At 40.7% G+C, this 22,752-nt stretch overlaps 1 protein-coding gene across 6 annotated transcripts; it reads left to right on the top strand.

Annotated features, from left to right (window-relative positions):
- The first annotated feature begins 5 nt into the window (after positions 1-5).
- On the top strand, positions 6-22,636 carry LOC135492248 (vinculin-like). 6 transcript variants are annotated; one of them, XM_064778585.1, is made up of 22 exons: positions 6-211; positions 4,731-4,838; positions 5,295-5,466; positions 5,712-5,857; positions 6,618-6,786; positions 7,053-7,207; positions 7,313-7,534; positions 7,695-7,887; positions 9,392-9,445; positions 11,293-11,601; positions 11,720-12,046; positions 12,176-12,373; positions 12,639-12,730; positions 13,048-13,198; positions 13,851-13,901; positions 14,500-14,889; positions 15,719-15,843; positions 16,010-16,125; positions 16,447-16,576; positions 16,716-16,806; positions 17,430-17,468; positions 20,698-22,636. In XM_064778585.1, the coding sequence occupies exons 1-22, from the start codon at positions 155-157 to the stop codon at positions 20,862-20,864; spliced, it is 3,462 nt and encodes a 1,153-aa protein (XP_064634655.1). In that variant the 5' UTR covers positions 6-154; the 3' UTR covers positions 20,865-22,636. The 6 variants fall into 6 exon arrangements, with proteins under 6 accessions (XP_064634655.1, XP_064634654.1, XP_064634657.1 ...); XM_064778584.1 differs by lacking the exon at positions 9,392-9,445 and adding an exon at positions 8,328-8,420; XM_064778587.1 differs by lacking the exon at positions 9,392-9,445.
- The last annotated feature ends 116 nt before the right edge of the window (positions 22,637-22,752 follow it).

Below are 22,752 nucleotides of genomic sequence, written 5' to 3'. Positions count from 1 at the left end.
CTTGATATAGGCCCACACGAAAACAAGTGTTGGTCTTCCCTTTTTTTGGCCCCAAGTTTTTAGGGGAACGGATTGAGGATTTCGCCTGAAATTTGGCAAGGATTATCTTGGATATATCATCTATCTTCTGAGGTGGACATTTTAACAAACAGCCATGCCGGTGTTCCACACGAAGACCATAGAAGGGATCCTTCTACCCGTGGCCCAGCAGGTAAAAACCCTCAACTTTCTGAACATCTCTCATTTCGCGATGGGGCACACCTCTTCAAAACTTATTTTGTTTGTTTTTTGTGTGAATTTAAAACAATTCTGTATACACATGATAATCATACTTAGATACATCTACGCCATTTTTTGGTCCAAAAAGCAAGCCATTTATCATTGTATTGGATTTGAGGAAAGGCCAAATTGGTAGTTAATTGATATTTATGGGGCGCCGAGCTTGAATTAATCTAATATCATTTTGGCAGAATAAGTATGCACTTATCAACACCGGCTTGTGCTGGTGTTTAAAAGGCATATGGCTTTTTGACTTTGGTGGTCATTCCCCCAAAAAATTATGCATGGCACGGTCATGTGGTGTATGCCTAATAATTTGTTACAGCGAACAATAATGTAATGTTACCTCCCTTAGTGGACACCTTTGTCAGCAGGACATCCACTCCAAAAGTACACTGATTTTGGTCCCAAATTGGTGAATTCCAATCAAGTTGACCTGTGTAATCAGGACACCTCTCCATTAATGACAGCGTCCTTCATAGAGAGGTTCTATTGTAAAAGGACAAGTGGGGCAACATTCCTTGTTCAACTATTCATGTTTAAGTGTGAAACACCAACATGGTAATCCGATTTTAAGGCCTTGCAAATTGTTATAGAAATTGAACTCAGCGACTACCAGTAACTCTGCCATGTATATCGTAAGAAGCTACGGAATGCTGATATCCAATATTGCAATGGTACACTGCCACTACCGATACTAGGTATTGGCAGGTATCGAACACAAGATGAAACTCCTCATCTGAGCTACATGAATCATGAAACAGGTAGCAAGAGGATGGTTCAGTTGCAAGTGAGAGTGATTAACATGTTCCTTTCTTTGACTGGTTCATAGCAACAGGATTTCTTCAGTAACCTGTCTGCCTGTATGATTGTAACCTCAATTCAGTATGTCACATCACAACATGAATTGTCATTGACTGTTCTCAGATATGGACCTGGCAGAGATTTTTTTTTCATGTTTTGTTTTCTTGTGCCTTCTGTGTTCCCCACGCTCAAATGAGATAGTATCTCCATGGAAGTGGAGTCTCTTAAGTGAATTTTGATGCTTTCTAGGTTTTTGAATTTGTCATAAAACATGTAAAAGCGTGCCGCCTTTGCTAGACTATAGGTTTTATTACTAAGTGGAGCTAAGTGCAAGCCTTGACCCTTGGGTGTATTTCCTAATTTACCCAATTAAGCTTGAAGTTAGCTCTAATTGGCTTTAGCCTGTGTGCTTGGTCATTTTCCCCATTAGTCAATCTGAATAGGGCACCCACTTCAATGCTATGAATTCAAAATAATAGCGTGGAATGTTTGCTTTGAATTACACTGGTTGAAAGGCCATTGCAATTTACGTTGACTTCGAAACTTTTACAATGAAAATACTCTGTAATTTGACATTATGTTGGGGCACTACATACAGCTAATGGGTAAAAAGTAGTTTTCTTCAAAAACTTCGAAGTCCCACATTTTAAAATACATGTACCTGGTTGTAGGTCTACAGTTGGTCTACATGTACCATGGCGTTCCCCCTTAAAAAGCAAAAAGAGATCGATGTCTTGTAAGTTGTCCCCCCCCAAGAAGTCACTTGAATAAGAGGGATTGGGAAACTGAAGTGAGAAGATACATGTAGAAGCGAAGCCATCCCAGTGCACCGCCTAATGTAAAGTTTATCTCTACTGTACAGGAACTGGTCTATTTTTATCACAAACATGGGATATCAGCTCTATGGTTCAATGAATCATCAGATACATGTAGCCGCTGTTTTCATGAACACCTATCTTTTAACAGAAGGTACAGGTATTAACCCTTTTCATGCCGTACCAGCCAAAGTAAGCAAATATCTTTAAATCTGAGATGAGGAATCTGGGGAATGCTATAAGTTTACCAACTTCATCAAGGTAATCTTTCTCCTGGTTGGTCTGATGCAATGTTTAGTTGTCGGAAAGTGAAAGTCACAAGCCCCTTGCTTTGGATGAGGATGAAGTTGAGCACGGATGGTTTTGGTTGGAAAGATCTCCATGACTTTCAGCCCACCTTTTGCTTAGAGTCGGTGTTGTTCAGAAGAAGAAGCAGACTTGGTAAATGTTCTAATGACTTTCATGCTGAGTACTGTGGCAGCTTCTCTCTTTGGCACTGAAATGGTTGAAACCTGTAGACAACTGTTACTTACATTGTAGCTTTCTAGAATGCAGGTCGAAAGGACAAATTAGTTAAATACTGGTTTGAAGAAACATACCTTCATGACATCACTTCATGGAAACAAGAACTCTTTAGGGTTACGACAGGAGTAACTCCCACTGCTCCTTCTAGTATTTTTAAAATAGATGACCTTGTGGGCTTCTGTTATATTTGGTTAGAAAACTATGGCTGCATTCTTCCCTGGGTGAGGAGTCTTGTATTGGTACTGTAAAAGCAGATTGTTGCCTTCAATGCACGATTGTCAAGTCCTCTCAAAGACAATTCAGAGTGACTCAACCTTTCTTGTATCTTGTCGAGACCCATTAGCCGATTTCCATCAAGAAGGAGAGATGTTGAGATAATCTCTCACAATCAATGTATTTCCATGAGTAATCTGTTGCATGATATTTCAAGTTGAACCCTTTCTGTTGCGATTTCTAAAGGTTAGACTTGGCTTGGTATCTTTACCCCAAACAACACCCCCATGCTTATAACTATACATCAACGCTTTGAGAGGTGCCAATTCTGAGAGGGTGACTTGTGGTGAATTATTGTTGTTGAAAAAACTATATTTCTGCTTTGGATGAATCATCGTTTGAAGTGGTACCTCAGCAGATTTCAGTGTGTGAAGTGGACCCCTGATAGCATACTAAATGGATAAATGAGTGGCTGCGCTCATCAGCATTCATGTAAAACTCTCATGATATTCATTTTGTGATTTTGGAGTATTTGATTTCTACATATTGAAGTATCTACCCAGTTCTGCATGAAGAAGTCGTGGGAAGGAGCAGGTTGCCAATTGGCTGTGTTGATGGAGCTTGTGCAGAGTTTGAAATGGGCTGACGGTCCTTTTTTGTGTCTTAAACTTTTCGTCCAACTGTGGGTTTGCGGGAGGTGAATATGTCCTGTCTGTCTGTTCCTGCCCACTACCATTCCTCCCATCGACAAGCAAACAAGTGGCAAATCATCTCGTGCAGGAAATGATAATCTACAAGAGCAAAAAAAAGATGTCCCAATCAGACGTCGATCTCCAATTGGCTCTATCCCAGAAATTATTCACTACTGGTGTTCTTGCTCTGAATGTCTGATCCTCAGAAGTGCTGAAGAAAATGTCAGCAACCATTTGATATATTATGTGGCTTCAAAAATTGCCGTGCTAGTAGAATGATTCATTGATTGAGTGTGGACTAATGGGTCCCAATAGAGTTGTGATGTGCTGGATTTTATTTATTTCTCCACTTCCTGTGGATAGATGTGGAACAACTTGACATCATGAATTCACTCTTGCTCATGTTTTAGCGCTTTACTTGGCTGATCATGAGAACTTATGGCTAAGGACAAGTCAGTCAACTCATCACTTGCTATTCTAGTTCCTCCTTAAAAAGGGTAAAGGCTCATTCTGCAGTGGACACGTTCCTTTAGACCACGGGGGGGGGGGGGGGAGTTGTATATTCTAGCAAAACATTTTACACTAGCACCACCTGTGGAGTTGGATGTGAATTATCATTCTGGGCTGACATTCTGTCCACATTAGAGCAGACTCCTCACATCTACATGTCAAAATGTAATCCTCGAAATGTCATGTCAATAATTAGGTTGTCTAGCAACACAACTGGTTGCTAATTAGCCTTCCTTCAGAGCTTGGGAAAATGTTCCTGTTTTTGTTCATAATGAAGTGACCTAATGATGCGATTGGTAATATTGTGTATGGGAGATAGGAGCACGGAAATAATGGAACAATGGGGAGCATTAAAAAGTGTATACTGTGATAGAGACAATTAACCCTTTAAACAAGTCCAGAGTGTTCAAGGTAACCTGCTGTGTAATTGTTTAAAAATTAAAATCATCCAATCGAATTTGTCATGGTTCGAAAATGACGCTGAGACTGCTAGAATACCTAGCCGGGTTCATTACAAAAGATGTTGTGTCCATGCATAATGGATCCATCGTTGGCCATAACTGTCTCCCAGTGTCTTGTAAGTTCCAGTGACATTCCAGTGTTGTCAATTACACGGGTGAGGTCTTCATTTAAAGGGATTTGGAGACGGGTCAATGAACTTTCAGAAGTTGTGTTGGGCAGAGAAAAGAGCGGACCGTAGATCATGGAACGAAGTCACACTAAAGATGATGCTGGACCCAATGGATGGAAGCTGCAGTTAAAGATAATGGCGCAAATTGGGCTTATCCGCTATGCTCAGCATAGTCCAGGGTATGGGCTCAGGCAAACAGCAGTGACATACATTTACTTGTCAACCCCCTCTTGAATCTTTCGTCACAATTTTGCCTTGCAGGTGTCGAAGCTTGTGATCCTTCATCAGGAGGCTGAAGATGGCAACGCCATGCCAGATCTCACCAAGCCGGTCGGAGGGGTTGCTGATGCGGTCAACAATCTCGTCATTGTAAGTATTACAGATACGAATAAAACATCCTGGATGCATGCCGACTCTGTATTGCCATCCTCTCAAAACAGGTTCACTTCCATGTTTCTACTCTCGCTTGCTTTGCTGGGATAACTAGGCCTACCAAGTGGAAATCACTTGAAGCTCAGGATGCATTTAGTCAAACCATAAAACATTGTATGATTTGGATGGATCATTTAATAGTTGCATCCGGATGCATTTAGGAGAACTCTGGCTTCCTCATTCATCATTACTTATATCAGTATGAATAACTATCGGGTTTTGATGACAGCACATAGGCAGCAGCATGTAGGCCTACTACTCTACTGTAAAGCAGGCCCAAGTGATATTTAAATGATACTGTAAACTACAATTTGTTCTGTAAACTTTGTGTGAAACTGGTTTGATGAAGTCATGATCTCCCTTGATTTTGAAACAAAACGTTTCCGTTTGTAGATTGGAAAAGAGACAACAATTTCGACCACTGATGAGGTACTGAAGAAGGACATGCCGATTGCCTTGAACCGAGTCCAGGATGCATCACAGTTCCTCAAGGAGGCAGCTTACATGCTGAAGGATGACCCATTCTCTCAGCCAGCTAGGGCAAAACTTATCGAAGGATCCAGAGGTCAGTGTGGCAGTGATTTGAAGATTTTACGTCTTGTTTGTTCTTCTAGAATGGGCAGTGCTGTCCCTAATAGAGAGGCATCCTGATTAGAGAGGTTGAATTGAATCAAAATGACCAGTTTGGTTTCAAGCTAGTGTCCTTAATAGAGAGGGTGTCATTAATGGAGAGGTGTCCTCTAGGGGAGGTTGTGCTGTGATTTGTTCGCTCTTGATTTGTGCCTTAGCATCTTGTCTGCTCTCTTTCAGGTATTCTCCAGGGTACTTCAGCGTTACTGCTTGCCCTTGACCAGAGCGAGGTCAGGAGGATCCTGCGAAGATGCAAAAATGTTCAGGCGTATCTTGCTATCACAGAGGTGGTGGAAACCATGGACGATTTACTCGGCTTTGTTCAGGTGAGGCTGTGATGAAGATCTGCAGTCATTAGAAAGTGAATTGGATGACTGTCCAGTGACTCTTGCTGTTGCTGTCAAGGAGAAGAGGATCTGTGGCTAGGTCTTCGGCCCGTTGGCAAGGTGGTCCAGTAACAAACTATCTAAGCACGTTTCTTACCCCAGATATCTGCACAAATCAAGTTTTAGCAATCGGCTTGCTCTGCATTGCTGGTATCTTTCAGTGTAAACAGAGGTACCTGCCCATATCGTCTGCTTACATGACTTTCAAGCTGATGATTACTTCCTCATGTTCTAATCAAAGGATGTAAATGTTACCATGCATCTTGCTACGTACTAAGGTGTTTGCAGCTTCTTATAGAGAAATGCTACCCAGTAAACGTAACTGGTTTATTGATGTAATGTAGTTTATGAAACTTCAAGTTGTACAGTATGATTATTGTAAAGTAATCATATAACTATCAAGAAAGTATCGGGTTGCAGAAATGATGGCCTCAGGCTAGACCCACTTCAGAAGAAGAAGTGCGTCATATTCCAGGAAATTTGACTCTTGATGCTTGGTGAATCATGCTTAGGCAGAGTTGTGACTCTGAAGAAGCTATCAAAGAAAAAAAGGAACATTTCGTGGTTGTTCTGTCCGACTGTGGCATCTGTGGCCTGGTACAAGACACTTAAATTGTCCCCAAAAGTCAAGAGTTGTCAAAACCTATTGAATTGATCATTCCTTGTAAAGCTCATTATCAGGAATTTCCAAAAATTTCAGAATCTCACCCCTCTCCTGACATCCTTGACGAAAGAAGTGGACACAAGACAGCAGGAGTTGACACACCAGGTTCATCGTGACATGTTGTTGCACTCCCTTGACGAGGTCAAATCACTGACACCTATTGTTATCAGCAGTATTAAAACATGCGTTAACACATTTGAAAGTGGTAAGTGAAAAATTAGGCCAAGTTCATTTGCTAATCTGTCGGGGGTTGCACTGTCTGCAATTTAATGCAAAGTTGGATGGAACCTACCCTCTGTAGTCGTGAAACTTAGTCTGAAGGAGGCAGGATGGTCCATGGAATTTTGGTAGAGTTGGGGTACTCACCCTTACAAGGTTTTGACCTTTTGGGGCTGCTGTCCAAAAGGAATGGTTTATTCCTCATCTCAGGTGTAAGGATAGTTCACCCATATTCTTCTCTTCTCAATACAGGTGGCATTGGCCTTCAAGAAGCCCAGGAAAATAGAAACTACGTTGTGAATAAGATGATGCTGGAAATTGGAGAAATTGAGCGAGTTCTACAGCTGACGACCTACGATGAGGACGAGTGGGACTCTGATGACATCACAATCATGAAGAGGGCTACAGTAAGTTGGTAGTAGAGAAATCAGTTGATGTCACTGTTCCATTCCCCAGCTATGTTGAGAAGTCATTTAGTTCGTTATCATAATTATTTCTCAATTTCCTTTTAGACACGATTGGAAACAAACACTGTGTCTGCCAATGAGTGGTTGGCCAATCCTGCCTTAGACGAAGCCAATATCGGTGCCTTGGCGCTCCGTCAGATTATAGATGATGCGAGGAAAGTCGCCGATCGGTGCGTCGACCCTGTGATGAGGGATACGATGTTGCGGAATATCGCGAATATTGAGACGATGACTAAGCAACTTTGTGAACTGCGAAAGAGAGGGCAGGTAAGGGCAAGGTGAAGTTAATGGGAAATGTTGCAACGACCTCTCAGCTTGATGGAGAAAACACAAAAGAGGACAGATGTTTGAAACTGTTTGGTCTTTTTTTGACGAAAATTTTCCTTCAAAGAAAGCATTTTTTGAAAGACTCTGTCTTCTGTTTCAGGGTAATTCACCAGCAGCGAGGGAGTTAGCCCAGAACCTTGGCATGGCCTTGGAACGGTTGAATGCCGATTGTGTTGGCATCGTGGACAAGGCAGAGAAGCTTGGTGTCATCCGACCAGCTCACACGATCGCTGGGAAAATCGATCAGGCGCAGCGTTGGATCAGCTCCCCGCAGGTTGATGACAAGGGAGTAGGTCAGTAATGCTGCCCATAGATGGCGTTGATATAATAACTAAATGCTCCTTGGGAAGGGGTTAGAAGCATTGATTTTTGGCTTCCTAATCAAACTGTAGAAAATATTAGAACCTATTTCAGTTTATTTTGATTCCTGAAGCACTTGTCCTTTTGTAGACTAGATTTATTTATTTCACTCCTTGTTTTACTACCGGTAAAGCCTTAGTCTTCTCGCTCAACCTGGTGAGCATTGATATCAGGTGGTGAGAGTCGCCTGTATTTCTGCCATAAGAGTTAGGCACCCAAGACTTGAAATACATTTACCTTTCAGTAAAATTTGGTGGTCTCAGTTTGGCCATAGGGGGCTAAAATCAGAACCAAAACACTTTTAGGTTTGAAGTGCTCATGTACCGATGACCTCATATCAGATTTCTTGCCCTGATTGGTCAATCATTTTCAGACAGCGCCGAACGCATCGCACAGCAGTACCATCTGATGCAGACTGTTGATGCGTGTTCTGCCGACCTACTCTCGCTAGCGGGACTGAAACTAGGTGCAGTATTGCATGACACCAGTAGGTGGCGACGCACATGCATGAACCGAGTTCAGAATCCTTGTTCACATTTTCAAGCAAGTACATTCGAAATATTTATCATGAATTTCCTTCTTCTTGTCCAAAACTGGTCTCCAGACTTCCCCTCATGATCGGTCCTTGGTCAAGTCAAATCCACACCATGATCTACTTTATTAAAACCAAGAACTGTTCCAAAGTACAGCATCTGAAGCCTCTTTAAATCCTCAGGACCAGTTGCTTATTTTTGCAGATAAATTTTTCTCACTAATCTTGCTTTTCTCAATTTCAAGCTTACATACTAATACTTGGTTCAAATTGTTAAATTTTGCCCCCAAACACCTCATTCACCCTTGCTCTACAAAAAAATTCCCCTTATCTCCGATTTTGAGATTTGGACATTTTTTTTCCCTTTATGTGACCCATCCTTTTCAATGCAATAAATCCTCTTTTTAAATGATTTTGAAATTGGTGTTGCTACAGTGCATCCTGAGTTCAGTCAAGCATTGGTTGGAAGGTTACCCAGTGTGTTTCTCATTGATCTATATGAAATCATGATCAAATCATTGCTCGTTGGCTATTTGTCAGAAACCATCTCTTAAAGAGGTTTGGCCTTAATGCATCTGACGTTTGGCTCAGATTAGGTTATCATTTGGAAAGTTACACAATGTATCTCTTGAATAAGGCCAGAGATGATAATACAGCATCTAATGCATTCAGGTGTATGAAGAAATCGGTATCGGTGCTGATGTACTTGAAATTATCATCAAGAGTGATATCCAATCAGTGGTTGGAATGTCTGATAATAGTGTCAAATTCATTTCACTTTGAGTCGAATCTGTTTACGTTTACTGAACCAGTGTGCAGGAAATGTTACCAAGCTTGAGTCGACAAAGTTCATCAACTTATGGAGTAAGCAGGTTTTAAACGTAATCTTTTTCTGCCATTTCAAGCCAACCATTCACAAATTCACGTTGAATGCGCCGAGAAATCACGAATGGCTGAAGGTATAGTTATGCCTTTTACCACTAGGTGTCGCTCAAAAATCTATTTTGATTCAAACCTCGGTTTTACAAACACGGCACTAAGCAGTCTGAATTGCTGAAATTTTTTTGAGTGAACATTGCTATTCATCCTTTAACACTTTCAGCGCCCAGCCATATTTAGCGTACTTCCCCCAGGGGCCAAGGTTACGCCCCTTTTTACCCTTTTTCAAAATTATGAAAACAATAGAAGGAATAAAGATAATTACATGAAATTTTCTGTGTTGGTTCTTCTTTGTTAGATCTCTTTACAATGCTAATTTGGAATGATAGTCAGCAAAGCACTTGATTTTGCACAATGGTACCCCACACATAGAACAGTAATATCTGGTGTCTTTCCGAATACCCACTTTTTGGCATACTCTCGGCTACATCTGCCCCCGTCATCAATCTTCGACCCGCCATTGCGCCTATTCGAATGCAGACAATCTTGGCTATAAATAGCACATTGGCTGAACATCATACTATCACTTCAAGCGCTGTATAGTTAAATTGTTTTCCCCTATACTGCGCTGCTAGTCGCCTCGAAGACAAAGCGGGAAATTTAAAAATGCGACGTAATATTACGTCGGATGGCTCAACCGTGTGAACTTGCAAGACGTAAAATTACGTCAGATGGCGCTGAAAGTGTTAATTAGCAACCAGGTGGTTGCTGACAGATTTGAAAAATTTGGTGTAGGTGCTGGAAATGTACTTCCTAGCAGCTAAACATTCTATCATCTTGTATGATTCAGTGAGGTGAGAATTTGGGATTGGATAGGAATTCCCACATCACCATGATTTTGGAAGGCGTCAAAGTTGATTTTACATGTGGCACTAAATAGTGGAGGTTTTAACTTTACTGTGTTCTATTTTGTAAAACATTTTGTCATTTGTAACTTTGTTGTTCAATTTCCAGCTGCTGGCTTTATTCACACTAATTTGTTGTTTCATTTCCAGCAAGCTTATGTAACACACCAATGTTATATGCTTTGTTTGTTACCTTGCATTACTTGGGGGATATCCATGAAGTCTGTCAACCTTGTATAAATATGTAGTTAATTTACTCTAAAATCTGAAACAAATTGGGAAAAGGTACAGTCAACCTGGCTGGGATGGTCATGTGCAAACGTTTTATGGATGACTTTCTCAACAGTCTTCATGGACATCCCCTTACCTCCCTCTCTGTATTCAGTTCTCTACTTAGATAATTTTGGACGCAAGTGGTACTGGTTGGGCCATATCCCAGGTACTCTCTAGTGATGTCGGCACCGAAAGTCTTCTTAGCTCATGCAGCAAACCATACGCATTGTGGTATTGATATTGTGAGCCAGTTTTCTTCATAAGTTTGTTTTTTATGCGCTGCTATTTCATTACTGTGCATGTTGATGTCAATCATACACCATCAGGAATGCAATCGTTTCTTTTTCATCTGGAACTTTTGTATATTTTAATCTTGCCTTGATTTTATCCGTTTTATCAGCTGTATGTCAACATCTGTTGTTTCTGCCATGTATGAAGTCACAGAAGAAAAAGGCAAAGTTTTAATTGTCATGAGTACTTGTCTTTTCAAAATATTTATATCTGAATGCATTTTCATCTGCTGTTGTGCTTATTTTTGTCGTAAATATCGATGTTGTACTGGATTTTATCCATTTCTATAGATTACTTTCTGCATGAAGATCGATGACATCGGATCTTTTTTATTAGATTTACAGACAGTTTTATCTTTTCATTGAAATTTTTTAGTTTCATAGCTATAAATTGACCTCATTTTCAATTAAAAGTTGGTTGCTGACTTCAACTGTTCAACTATTCTCGTCCAATTTCAGGAGAGCAAGCTGCGCGTATGGTGGTCACTGAAGGTCGTAAGGTCGCTGACACCCTCCCTGAACCAATGAGGACAAACCTCACGAAACTATGTGACAACGTCGAATCGTTGACTGGGAGGCTTGCAGACTTCTGCCGAAGGGGTCAGGGCAATTCTCCCGAGGCCCGCCAGGTCGCCCAGGCCCTGTCTCAAAAGCTCCACGCATTGAAGGACTTGATCCAGGATGGACTCGTCGGGCAGGTTGTCGAGGAGTTTGCCGACATTGAGATGCCCATCCGCAGGTTACAGAAGGCTGCTTTTGCTCCACTTGGTAAGATGGCTTTGGTGTCTAGATCATTGGTTTGAACTGTTGTCTTGTTCCCACTTTGTTCACCCCAGGTGAATCTGTCGTTACTATGAGATCTCTATCCTTTCCATTTCTCTTCAAGGCACACCAAACAGGGATTTTGAATTTGAAGACAACGCCATCAAGTTTATCAACCACTCCAAGAACCTGGCAACAATCGGCCGAATGGTCGCCGCAGCAGGATGTAATAACAAGAAGCTGTGGGAAACGATCATGACTCATACTCAGCAAGCAACCGATCTGACCCCACAGGTCGTCCATGCGGCCAAGATCTGCTTGGCACGGCCAGAGAGCCAGGCTGTGAGAGAACATTTCGAATTGCTGAAGAAGGTTTGGGTATCAAACATGGAGCATCTTCGGAGTCTTGTGGATGAGGCGATTGATACGGCTTCTTTCATCAAGGCTTCAGGCAAGTAAAAGAATTAGGAGGCTGCATTTAACTGTTATGAGAAGATAAAGAGAGTTCGTATCGGACAGTTTGTTTAGAGATAGTCCTGTGTGTCTTTTACCGGAATTTAAAATGTCTTGATTTTTTCAGAGGAGGGCATAATCCGTCATTCTGAGAAATGCGAACATGCCATTACTGATATGAATGGTCCTGCTTTTGTTGATAATACGTCGAGGATCGCACGATGTGCTAATCGTTGTGTTCAAGTTGCCGCTCATGAGGCGACCAGTAACGAGGATCCGAAGTTTGTGGAGAGAGTCAATGATGCGGTCACTATGCTGAAATCAAGTGAGTGCCATTTAATTTTGTGATTGGATGAACTCAAAAGACTTTAATGTAAGCACCTTTCTCTCTTACGCAGCAGGATCCGACCCATCCTTGCACACCTAGGGTTATCCAATGCCTGTTCAAACTTAAGCCAAATCATTGCTGTTACCTATTTAGACTGTCACTCCTGTATTGCGGATACACTTCACCAGCCAATGTGGTCTGAATCTTTACAAACATTTCACCACTGATACTTCCTCTTCTTACCATGTCATCTCTCTTTCAGCCATCCCCCCGATGCTGATGGATTCTAAAGCAGTAGCAACAAACCCCGGCGAACAGATGGCTGTAGGAAGGTGGAAAAACTCTAATCAAGCTGTAAGTTTGAAAACTTGTCATAACAGTGGTTCAGTATGTGCACAAGACTCCCCTACAGTGTAGACTCCACTATGTCGTACTCTACAAGTGTGGCCATGAACATATGTAGTTTGGTATGTCTTGTGTAGTTACACCTCCAGTCCTGCTACGGTAGCCATTTTGGACCTAACTTGTTCATTCCCACCTCGAGCAACTGAGCAAGTTACTTTCAGATATCAAGATTTGTTTTGAAATTAATTGGATATTAAGGCAGTGTCTATCCTGACAGTATCTCACCTTTGGTGTCAAATCATGTTCACCTCTGTTCTTTATTTCAGTTGATCACTGCTGTAGGCAAAGTTCACCATGCTGTTGTCGTCTACCCTCCTGGTTACTCCTCTCAGCATGATGGCTACCAGGGCCATGGGGGCTACCAAGGCCATGGCAACGTACCCAATGCCCCTGATATCGGCGGCTTAAACATCTCAGGTAAGGCCCTCATCGCTTGGCAAGAACTTCAAGATTTGGTAACAACTCAATTGCACTTACATTCTATTTGGAGTTGAGTCGTTTGCCTGATTTTAGCTTCTCATAATCACGTGTTCTGGAAATAATTCATAGGATCAGTAATGCTCTATGCTCTAGTAGTGTTTCCGTTGCACCCTTCTGTGTAGCTGCAACACCAGTTTTATATATTCATCTCCGACTTCATTGAAATATATCTGGTATGGATGACTTTCATGACATGATGACAGATGGTGTAAGGAAAGGCACAGATCAACGTCTGCTGTGAGCACTGTGTTGTTTTCAGAGTCGTCTGCCGTTACATCATCTGAGTCTTCTATACGTGTGGCAGTTTTACTCTTCAGAATGATCCAAATTTTCATAAAAAATTATTTCTTCTCCCAAAAATATTTCAGAAGAAAATGGTGGTCAGTAGTCCTTTTGAAATTTCTTCATAATAGAATTTTTTTTTTTTTCTTGATTTTATTCTTCGTGATACTTTTTGTGTAAATAGTTTCCCTTGAAATTTAGATGTTAGGAAAATGATTTCTTGAAAACTTCATATTTCTATTAGTCATATTCTCGTAGAAAATGCTATGCAAGTCAGTGTTTATTTGTTGTCTTTTTGCACCGCTAGATCTGCCAGATTTTGACGAGATAGCTCGCCACATGGAACCACTGGTGGAAGGTAGCTACCTTATAGATTTGATATGCAACACCCCCCCTTGTACATTGACGTTCATTTCCATGCCGATATTTGTGTTCTTTCCTCATTGCCATATTTACGTTCATTTTCCAATCCAATTTTGTTCGTTTCATATACCATTATTTTGCCTACAATGCACTCTCAAGAATACAGCATTGACAGCCATCTTCCCTTCCCACTAGATTAGATACTCACTACTCACTACTACTAGTCTGATGCTGCTGTACTTTTTGGTTCGAGAGCTGTTATAACTTCCTCACATTGCTCATACCATACCATTCACAAACTCCACCCACCATTTGTCCTTGTATCAGTAACTAGATCATTAAAAGTTGAACTGGTTCTTCTGTTTTGAGAACTTGTCTATAAGGTGGTAACTCCTACATTAAGTTTGCAGACATGAGTTAACAAAAGCAGTTTTAAGGACAAAGGTCAGACATGGTGATGCCGCCTCGTTCTGATTCTTCTCTCTGACTTGAAATTCTAAATGTACAGTTACAAACTTCAGAACTTCTCTGGTAAAGGTTTGTATATTGCACGCTCAGATCAGTGTCAGTAATTCATATGTTTCTTCTTCCAGCTTCCCCACAACAGTCGAGCCAGCTCCATGCATCGCCCTCTGGATATGGCAGTATGGGACGTGGGGGACCGGAATACTCTGACTTCCGTTACACACCAGGTGGCGATAGCCATGGTGCTGCGACGTCCCCAGGGGCCTATGACCCGTCAGGTTACACATCTGACGGCTCCTTGCAGAGGCAGAAGGCGCAAGGGACGTATGGTGCTCCTGGGGTGAGGATTCCTGTCCAACACGCCTCCCCTGCCACAAGTCCATCCCCGAGGAGTCATGGTCATCTGGACTCCTCCTTCAGTCCCTCTGGTGCTAGCTCTAGCAGCAATGATCCATTAATGGCCGAGCACCTGGAGAGCTCCCTCTATGGTGGCAACCAGAACTACCAGTATGGCCGAGGTTTTTAACTTATCGTCATTGGCACGCGATGTTATGATATGAATGCCTGTGCCCTGTTTGATAGTCATTTGCTGCCGTTGTGAATATTCTGCTTTGACTCACATCTTGGCCCACAGTTCTGTACAGTGGCATGTAATTCACTGCATGTTTTCATTTAGCTACTGAGCTGTCTTTCTTGTAAACTAAGAGCAGTAATCATATCAATTACATACATTAATTACTTTTTAGTAGATCTGAAAAATACTGATGAAGAGTTTATGGATACCAATACTACTTATACAACTTTTAGAGATTAATGTAAGATCAGTTTTTCCGAGTTCAGTTGAAGTTCATGCATTATATTTCATTAAATAATGCTTTTTGCTTTAGTACGCATGATGTTCATTGCACTAACACACTAACAATATTTATGTTGTGACACTGCAAGATACAAGTATAATTTTATACGATCATGCAAAAACAGATGAAACATTTCACATGCTTTTGGACATTTCTGAATTGTGTTCGTGCTTGATTACTTGTAGTCTTTTACCAGTGCCACAACAAGGATGCAGGCTTTTAACTTGAATCTCTTTTTCAGAAAGCAGTGCTTAGCTTAGAATTAGTCTCTTGACCTAACAAGGCATCCGATGCTTCAATTCTTATTTCAGGATGACTGACTATACTTTGCTTCCTTGGCTGCCCTTCTGTTCTCTATCTGCAGTTAGGAATTTGGTATAACATTTCTTGATTCTTTTAAGAAATAACTAACCAGAATGTGATTTTTGCATATCTGCATGGTTCAATTTCTTCCTGGCCTCTGTGCTGATTGTCACGCCATCTATTGCAGAATCTGGTCCACCGCGTCCACCACTACCACGGGAGGATGCCGCACCACCGCGCCCGCCACCACCAGAGACGGATGATGAGGATGACTTCACGATGCCTATTCCCCAGTCTAATCAACCTATTATGGTATGTAGTATACTCTACAGACTCGTGAAGAGGACAATACCTCAAGAAGTCTTCCCTGGCGGGTTTCAACTAGGAACTAGGAATCAACTTGAAATCTGAGTCTGTTGTTAACTTAAGGTGTTAGATATTTGTTTTTCGGTAACATCTAGTGTTCCTTCATCTGCAGATGGCAGCTCATGCCCTTCACATGGAGGCAAAGCAGTGGTCCAGCAAGGACAACGACCTGATTGCAGCAGCCAAGAAGATGGCTCGTTTGATGGCCAGGCTTAGTGAGCTGGTGAGGTACGTATAGAAACAGATTGTCACCTTGCATTGTTGCGCTCTTGTTCTTACCATTTCAACCTAGTATTCGAATTGAATTGAAAGCTTGTGGACCCTATTTCGAGACCAATCCATTCGCCACTCTTGGTGGATAAAGCGGTTCGAAAACACCAACCTACAGGGATAGGACAAGAATTTGTGATGTTCGGCTACTGTGAGCCACTGGCAGTATTGCTATGACAGACTCACAATACATGTTAATTTTGTAAAGGTTCCAAAGTATCTGAATAGATCATGTTAGGTTCAAGTTTTTGAAACACCCTGTGTATTTCATACTTTCAGAGGTGAAGGAGGCGTGAACAACAAGAAGGAACTCATCTTGACTGCGAAGGCCATTGCCGAGGCATCGGTTGAGGTAACAAGACTCGCCAAGGAGGTCGGGGTTGAGTGTACTGACAGGAGGATGAGACTGGTAAGTTAGCAGAGACTTCACGAATAGATTTATGGTTTAGGTCATGTTAGCTGTTCATCTCAGCATTGTCGCATTGAGGTAACCTGTATCTTTGTGCTCCTGCAGAGCGGAGTGATATATTACTGTGTCTATTTTGCAGGCCCTCCTCCAAGTGTGTGAGAGAATCCCCACGATAGGAACACAGCTCAATATCTTGTCAACAGTAAAGGCCACCATGCTCGGTGCTCAGGGTAGGTCTATTTTACTAAGTAAAGATGATCTTAAGCATAGAATGTTTTAAGCAAAGTCTTGCTCTACACTTACTTTCGAAATAATGGAAAACGATTTCTGATATTCATTCCTGCTATGGAGCTGTTTGTTACAGTATTTGAGGGATCACAACTCAGGGTCTGAACTAAGCCTAAGCCAGCCTTGCTCTATGCTGGCATTTGAAACTTCAGGATTGTGAAACTTCAGGGCTTTGGCTGTTTATATGTTTTGTGGCCTCCTTTGAAGTAAATGATGCATAAAATACTCTTAACTCTTTGTCAATCATATGTGTTTTGGGCATGCCTGTTATTCTTATGTCATATGCTAGTTTGACATTTAAAGATAGTTGTCAACATCAATCTTTTGGCATAAAGTTTATCTTTGGACAAAACAGTGTTCTGAAACAAATACTTCACTTTCATGGCTAATCAATCCAGATTTGATCATTTTCAAATAAGTTCATTCAGTTCTTATGTATGTTGTGTTGTTTTTGATCAGATTTTTCCAATGTTTCCTTTTGTCTGTTATTGGCATGAAAACCCATATTTTTGTCATTTTTGGAAAACCCTGTTTACTCATTCCACTTGTGCATCTATACATGTAGAACCTATCCCAACCCCTGATGGAAGCGAAATAAATTGCGGTAAATATTATTGCATGGTGTTGAAAAGTTGTGAATACGCCAAAAAACCCACAAGGGCATGAAATAATCATCCGAATTTACCATTAATACATTTCATGTGCATGCTACACTGTGTACAAAGGTTGAAACCAATCCAAGACTCTTGGCCAGGGGACTTTGGTCCCATTGGAAATGACATTTGTTTGGTATTGGAACGCAACATAAATTATCTTCATTTGGCACAAAATATCAGCTTGAAGTTATATCAGTGTTGTATTGCTCATAAATATTGGACACAGCTAGTAAAATATTTGCAGTTTTCATAGCTTTGCTCTCATAAATGTGTCCGCCAAGCAGCATGAAAACTATTCTGCTGCCAGCTTTAGCAATATTGTACATTTCAGTTAACGTGCATGCAATATAATTTCGAGAAAGTTTTTGAGATGTTGATACAATTGAATTTCTCATATGATTAAGATGATGAATATGATTTTCACCTGTTTGTTCTTTGTTAGAGTTTGAATTTTGCCCTCAAAGTAGGATCATTTTAAAACTAGTTCGAAGTTAATTTTCATTTTCATTTTGCTTGAAAAGTTCAACCTTCAACCCAATTAGATTTAAATCTGGCATTTGTGATAGAACCTCCTTTTGAAAATGCCCTATGTCCCATATCATTCCCTTTCAACAAGAGTAAATTCCCCAGCATCTTTGTTCAACAGACGGCTCATGGGATTTTCTCCTGCCCCTTTCTCTTTATATGTATAATCTAGGTCGGTAATCTTAGCTCAAAACTAGTTCAAACACCTTTTCACTGATACCCATGAGATTGTAGCAATTAGAAGATGCAAGTCAAGTTTCGCATGGTTTAGTAAATAACTTAGACGAGATCTATCAATATGGACATATAGTTTATGGCAGGCTCACGATCATTTAGGAAGTTGTTTATTTGCATGTTAGCATTGATCTTATCAACTACGCAAATGTTGTAAAAGCCTTTCCCTTATCTTTCAAATTACATGTAATTAGATGCTTCATTATGGGAAATCAACAATAATCATTCACTATGCATTCTTTAGCTTATTGGACAAAGGCATTGTCATAGTAGTAGATGTGACCTATATCCTGTGAGTTAATTGGGGCCTCACAGGATTTGAATTGACATTATTTTACAAGGCCAGGGAGGTCATATGACATAAATTGGCCATTTGGATCATGTAACTATGGCTCATATCTGAACCACAGTTCGAATGGTGAGCATAATGGTCTGTGGCTGTTTTATCAAAAAATAAGAGTGACAAGTCTGCCACTGCATCAGCCAGCGTGTCAATGTCTTTGTCAATTCGTCTTGTATGTGCGCTCGTGTTGCATCATGGTCACTCATGTTTATGCTTTTTTCTTCCCGCCAATCACATTTACAGAATCTAGTAAGTCATGTTCATTTTGCACATTGCACTATCTCTGTTCAGTCATCTCCTGACGTTCCTACCTTCGGTTCGGTATGGTGTTGTTCTGTAGAGGTTCTTCACTGATATCACAGTTGACGGGGGACACATGATAACCAAGTATCCGCCTTACTGGCTATCAAATTGGATGACTGGCACTGCGATAATCACCTTCTCATTTCTGATTATGCTTGACCTTATGACAGCTAATATGGCATAACGTGGCATCATGTCAAGTGTGAATGTCTCATGAAGAACCTCTATATCTTCATAAAGTGAAAGTGTTAACCGAAAAGCTTTTATCAAAATTTATGGGTCAATACCATATTGGCTCTATCGAAATGAATCATAACACACCTATAAGAGAATCATATTGACAAAAGGTCGGAATGACCTGAACCATTTTTTGGCAATTTTCGGATGTCTTTTTCCACATCTTTCATGAACAAGGTAAGACGATTGTTCTCAGTGCAACACTTTACATCGTGGATGTATCATCTTTTAACCAGGTGGAGGAAACTTTTTCATGCAATCCTCTTCCAGTTAACATCTAAACCTACTGCCAGACCTGCTGCAAACAACTAACTAACTCAAGGAAAACTCACAAATCACTGACAACGCCCAGTTCTGGTGAAAATCGGCATCAATGATGAGCCCAACCAGTTGTTTTGAATATGAGTAGCTCTTGAGTTAGTCACAGCGTGCAGCAGAAAAAATTTTGTTACTCTCAAAAGTGGAATCTTGGGATTAACTTTACCCCTTGGCAGTATCATCCCCACTGCTGCCAAACCATTAGTATCTCTTCCACCAGTAGCTTTATCCAGATTGCACCTAGTTGTCACTGTACATCGGGATCTGAATCCAAAGAATTGAAGCGATACACCCCGTAGTTGATGAGTTTGAATGGTTTCTTCGCATTGTCGCATCCACGGGTTTGGACATGCCAGGACTGTTTTGGAAATTGTTGTGAATAGAAACTTAGGGATGATGTTGTATGTGTAGAGTAGTTTCCTGAGAAAGTGATGTTGTTGCATTGACATGATTGTTTAATTCATGCTGTTGTATGAAAAGATGAAAATACGCATGAATTATTTCACAACCAAATTGGTGTGAAATGTAATGACTACATGGACTAACTAAAAAGTTTTGCATCATTGTTGACTCTCGATTTGTGAATCTTTGACTGTATTTTATAATCTCTGTCTTGGTTTGGTTGTATTCTGGTCTAAGATCCATCTACCTAACCCCTATTTGGTGTTGGTCTAACTATTTTAAACATATCCTCATTAACCTAGGTACCCCGGTAGTTACTGTATTGCTCTCGTTATAACTGTACATATATTTGCTATGAGCGTTGAATCCATGCCGCTCCAGTTACAACACATGTACATTACATGTACAATGTACTGTCATTTTGTTGTTCTATACCCCCTGGTAATTGTCCGTTATATTCCTCTTAGGAGGCCTTAGTCACGACTGCCCTTCCCAGCCTCAATCTGGTACCATCATCTATATCCCATATAATTCAATGTACATGAATTTTCTTTACTCAGTAAATCAGTCATCACTACCCTAGCAGTATTTTGTTGAGTCAATAGTTACCGTTTTTGAAGAGCAGGACAACTTAACAGAAGTAGAAACATGACCTATTTTTAGCCTCCAGTAGAAAGACTAGTCTACATTCAGTCAGAATTATTGGTCAACATTATTCACCCGAGTACAAATGCGAGTTTCTTCACCTAAACTGAAAAATTGCCCATTCTTTTGAATATGTCTTATAACCCAATTTGTCTCCATTCCATCTGCAGGTTCAGAGGAAGATCAAGAGGCAACAGACATGCTGGTCGGCAATGCTCAGAATCTCATGCAGTCAGTGAGAGAGACTGTGAGAGCTGCAGAGGCTGCTTCAATCCGTATCCGTGTGGATAGTGGATACACCATTCGCTGGATACGCAAGAGGCCGTGGTATACATAAACTCTTCAAAATCGGTGCTCTCTGGTTGCTATAGAGTGAAGGCTGTTGCTAGGCAACTGGGACAAGATAACCACGGTGACCAATTGTTACATATTGGTTGCTATGCTAGATATCTAGTAACTGGTTCTAGTAAATTGAACCTCGGTTAGTTTGCCAGGAAACCAGTTGCCATGGAAACCAACTGTAGTAGTTGCTATGGTTATAGGGTCTTCTGGCAATCTTTGCTGGTGCCAAAATAAGTAGAATATGGTTTCTATAACGGTTAAGTAATATAATGTATGGGTACAATAGGAATTGAATAGAACAGAGATGTTTTTGGTTCTCCAGCATTTCTTTGAGTGATGCATCTTTGAATCGAATATGATAGTAGGAGCCACAACCCTACTCCGTATGCTTGGTAACGGATGAGAGACAGCTTCAGTTTCTCTGAAAAGGAAACATGGAAAGCTCCTGAAAACACTCTGCTTAGAACAGGAAAACTGTCTCCAATCAAGTTTACCAAGTAGCATTCACTCATCTAGCCACAACCCATGGTTGGGTTGCTGCAGGTTGCTTGCATTTTTATTCAGATTTGGATTTCTGGTCTTCCCTAACCTGCAAATTTGTAGGTCTCTACCTCTTAGTTTAGCCTTTCCATACTTTAATCATGAATCAAAACTAGAACAATGTGTGTTCTAAAATTGTATTATTATTGTAGTAATATTTTGTACATACAAAAAGTAGTCAATTTGATGTACCTGGGTTCTCTCTCGAGCAGAATGCTCCCCACAGCCTTATGTGATGTGTGTCTTTGTTGGCAGAATTCATAGGCCCTGTGTTAATTCTTAGTGATCAAGTTTGTTTCGAAATATGGCTCGTAATTTCTTTGAGGCCTAAAGTGGCCGTATACAGTATAAAGTATAGATTAGATTCTCTAATCCATACTTGGTACAGTATGTAATGAAATCCAGTAGCTATAATATTGTTGGTGTTCATGTGCATGTCATGTTATGGTCTGTTATAGTCCCGGTTAAAGTTGATGAAGAAATTTGTGTATAGCGTATTCAGCCAATTGCATGTACATGTAGTCTACATATATGTTGTTAGGATTTAGTTATTAATGGAAACATGAGTTTCTTCCAGTATAGAGTCTGGACATACTTTGGTCACAAGTGGTTGGATGGCCTGTCCTAATAAATTATTTCACAGGTTAGGATCTTCTCAATGTGGTATGGGCCATCATTCACCAAGATAGACTAGATATGCTCACTGAAGAAGGTCTTCCTTCTTCTGGTCTACTTGCCTGACGGGTACCAGGTCACTTACATAGGTGGACAAGCTGCTAAATCATGTCCTCATTGGACAGGCCCGAGTGGTACAAGGCCACCTGGAGTGACCTTTTCCTCTTATTAATCCTTATTTGAAAATATACAGATGGTATGACATATGGCCTGAAAAGTATGAGGGTTGGAAAATATCAGATATTCTTTAAATTCTTTAGGACTTTACCTGTGATTTAGAATTTCAAGCCTCTCCCATGGGCCAGAGACGAAATTTCAAATCAGAGGTGTATTTCTCCTTTGTCTACTAGACCTTGCATGTACATTTTCTAACCCATATACAATTAACAATAGTGGAAATGATAATTTACTACTTTATACACTATAATAGATATTATGCCTTATTACTGTTCTTAATATATTAGAGGTTGACTTTTTGTTCCAAACATGACAGATGTGGACACATTTTACAAGAACTGAGAAATAAAGAAAAAAATTTTATTCACTGAGTAAGGTTTGGTTGTTGTTATTTTATTGGGATAATGTCGTTCAAAAAGGACGAGGAGAATGGGGGTGGTGGATGATCACTGATTGATTGTGACCAGAAGTCTGAGCAAGATTGATAGCCT

The sequence above is a fragment of the Lineus longissimus genome, chromosome 8 (genome assembly GCF_910592395.1).
Source record: "Lineus longissimus chromosome 8, tnLinLong1.2, whole genome shotgun sequence".
NCBI lineage: Eukaryota > Metazoa > Nemertea > Pilidiophora > Heteronemertea > Lineidae > Lineus > Lineus longissimus.
The sequence above is the reverse complement of the archived record's forward strand: the minus strand, read 5'-3'. Positions and strand labels throughout refer to the sequence as shown.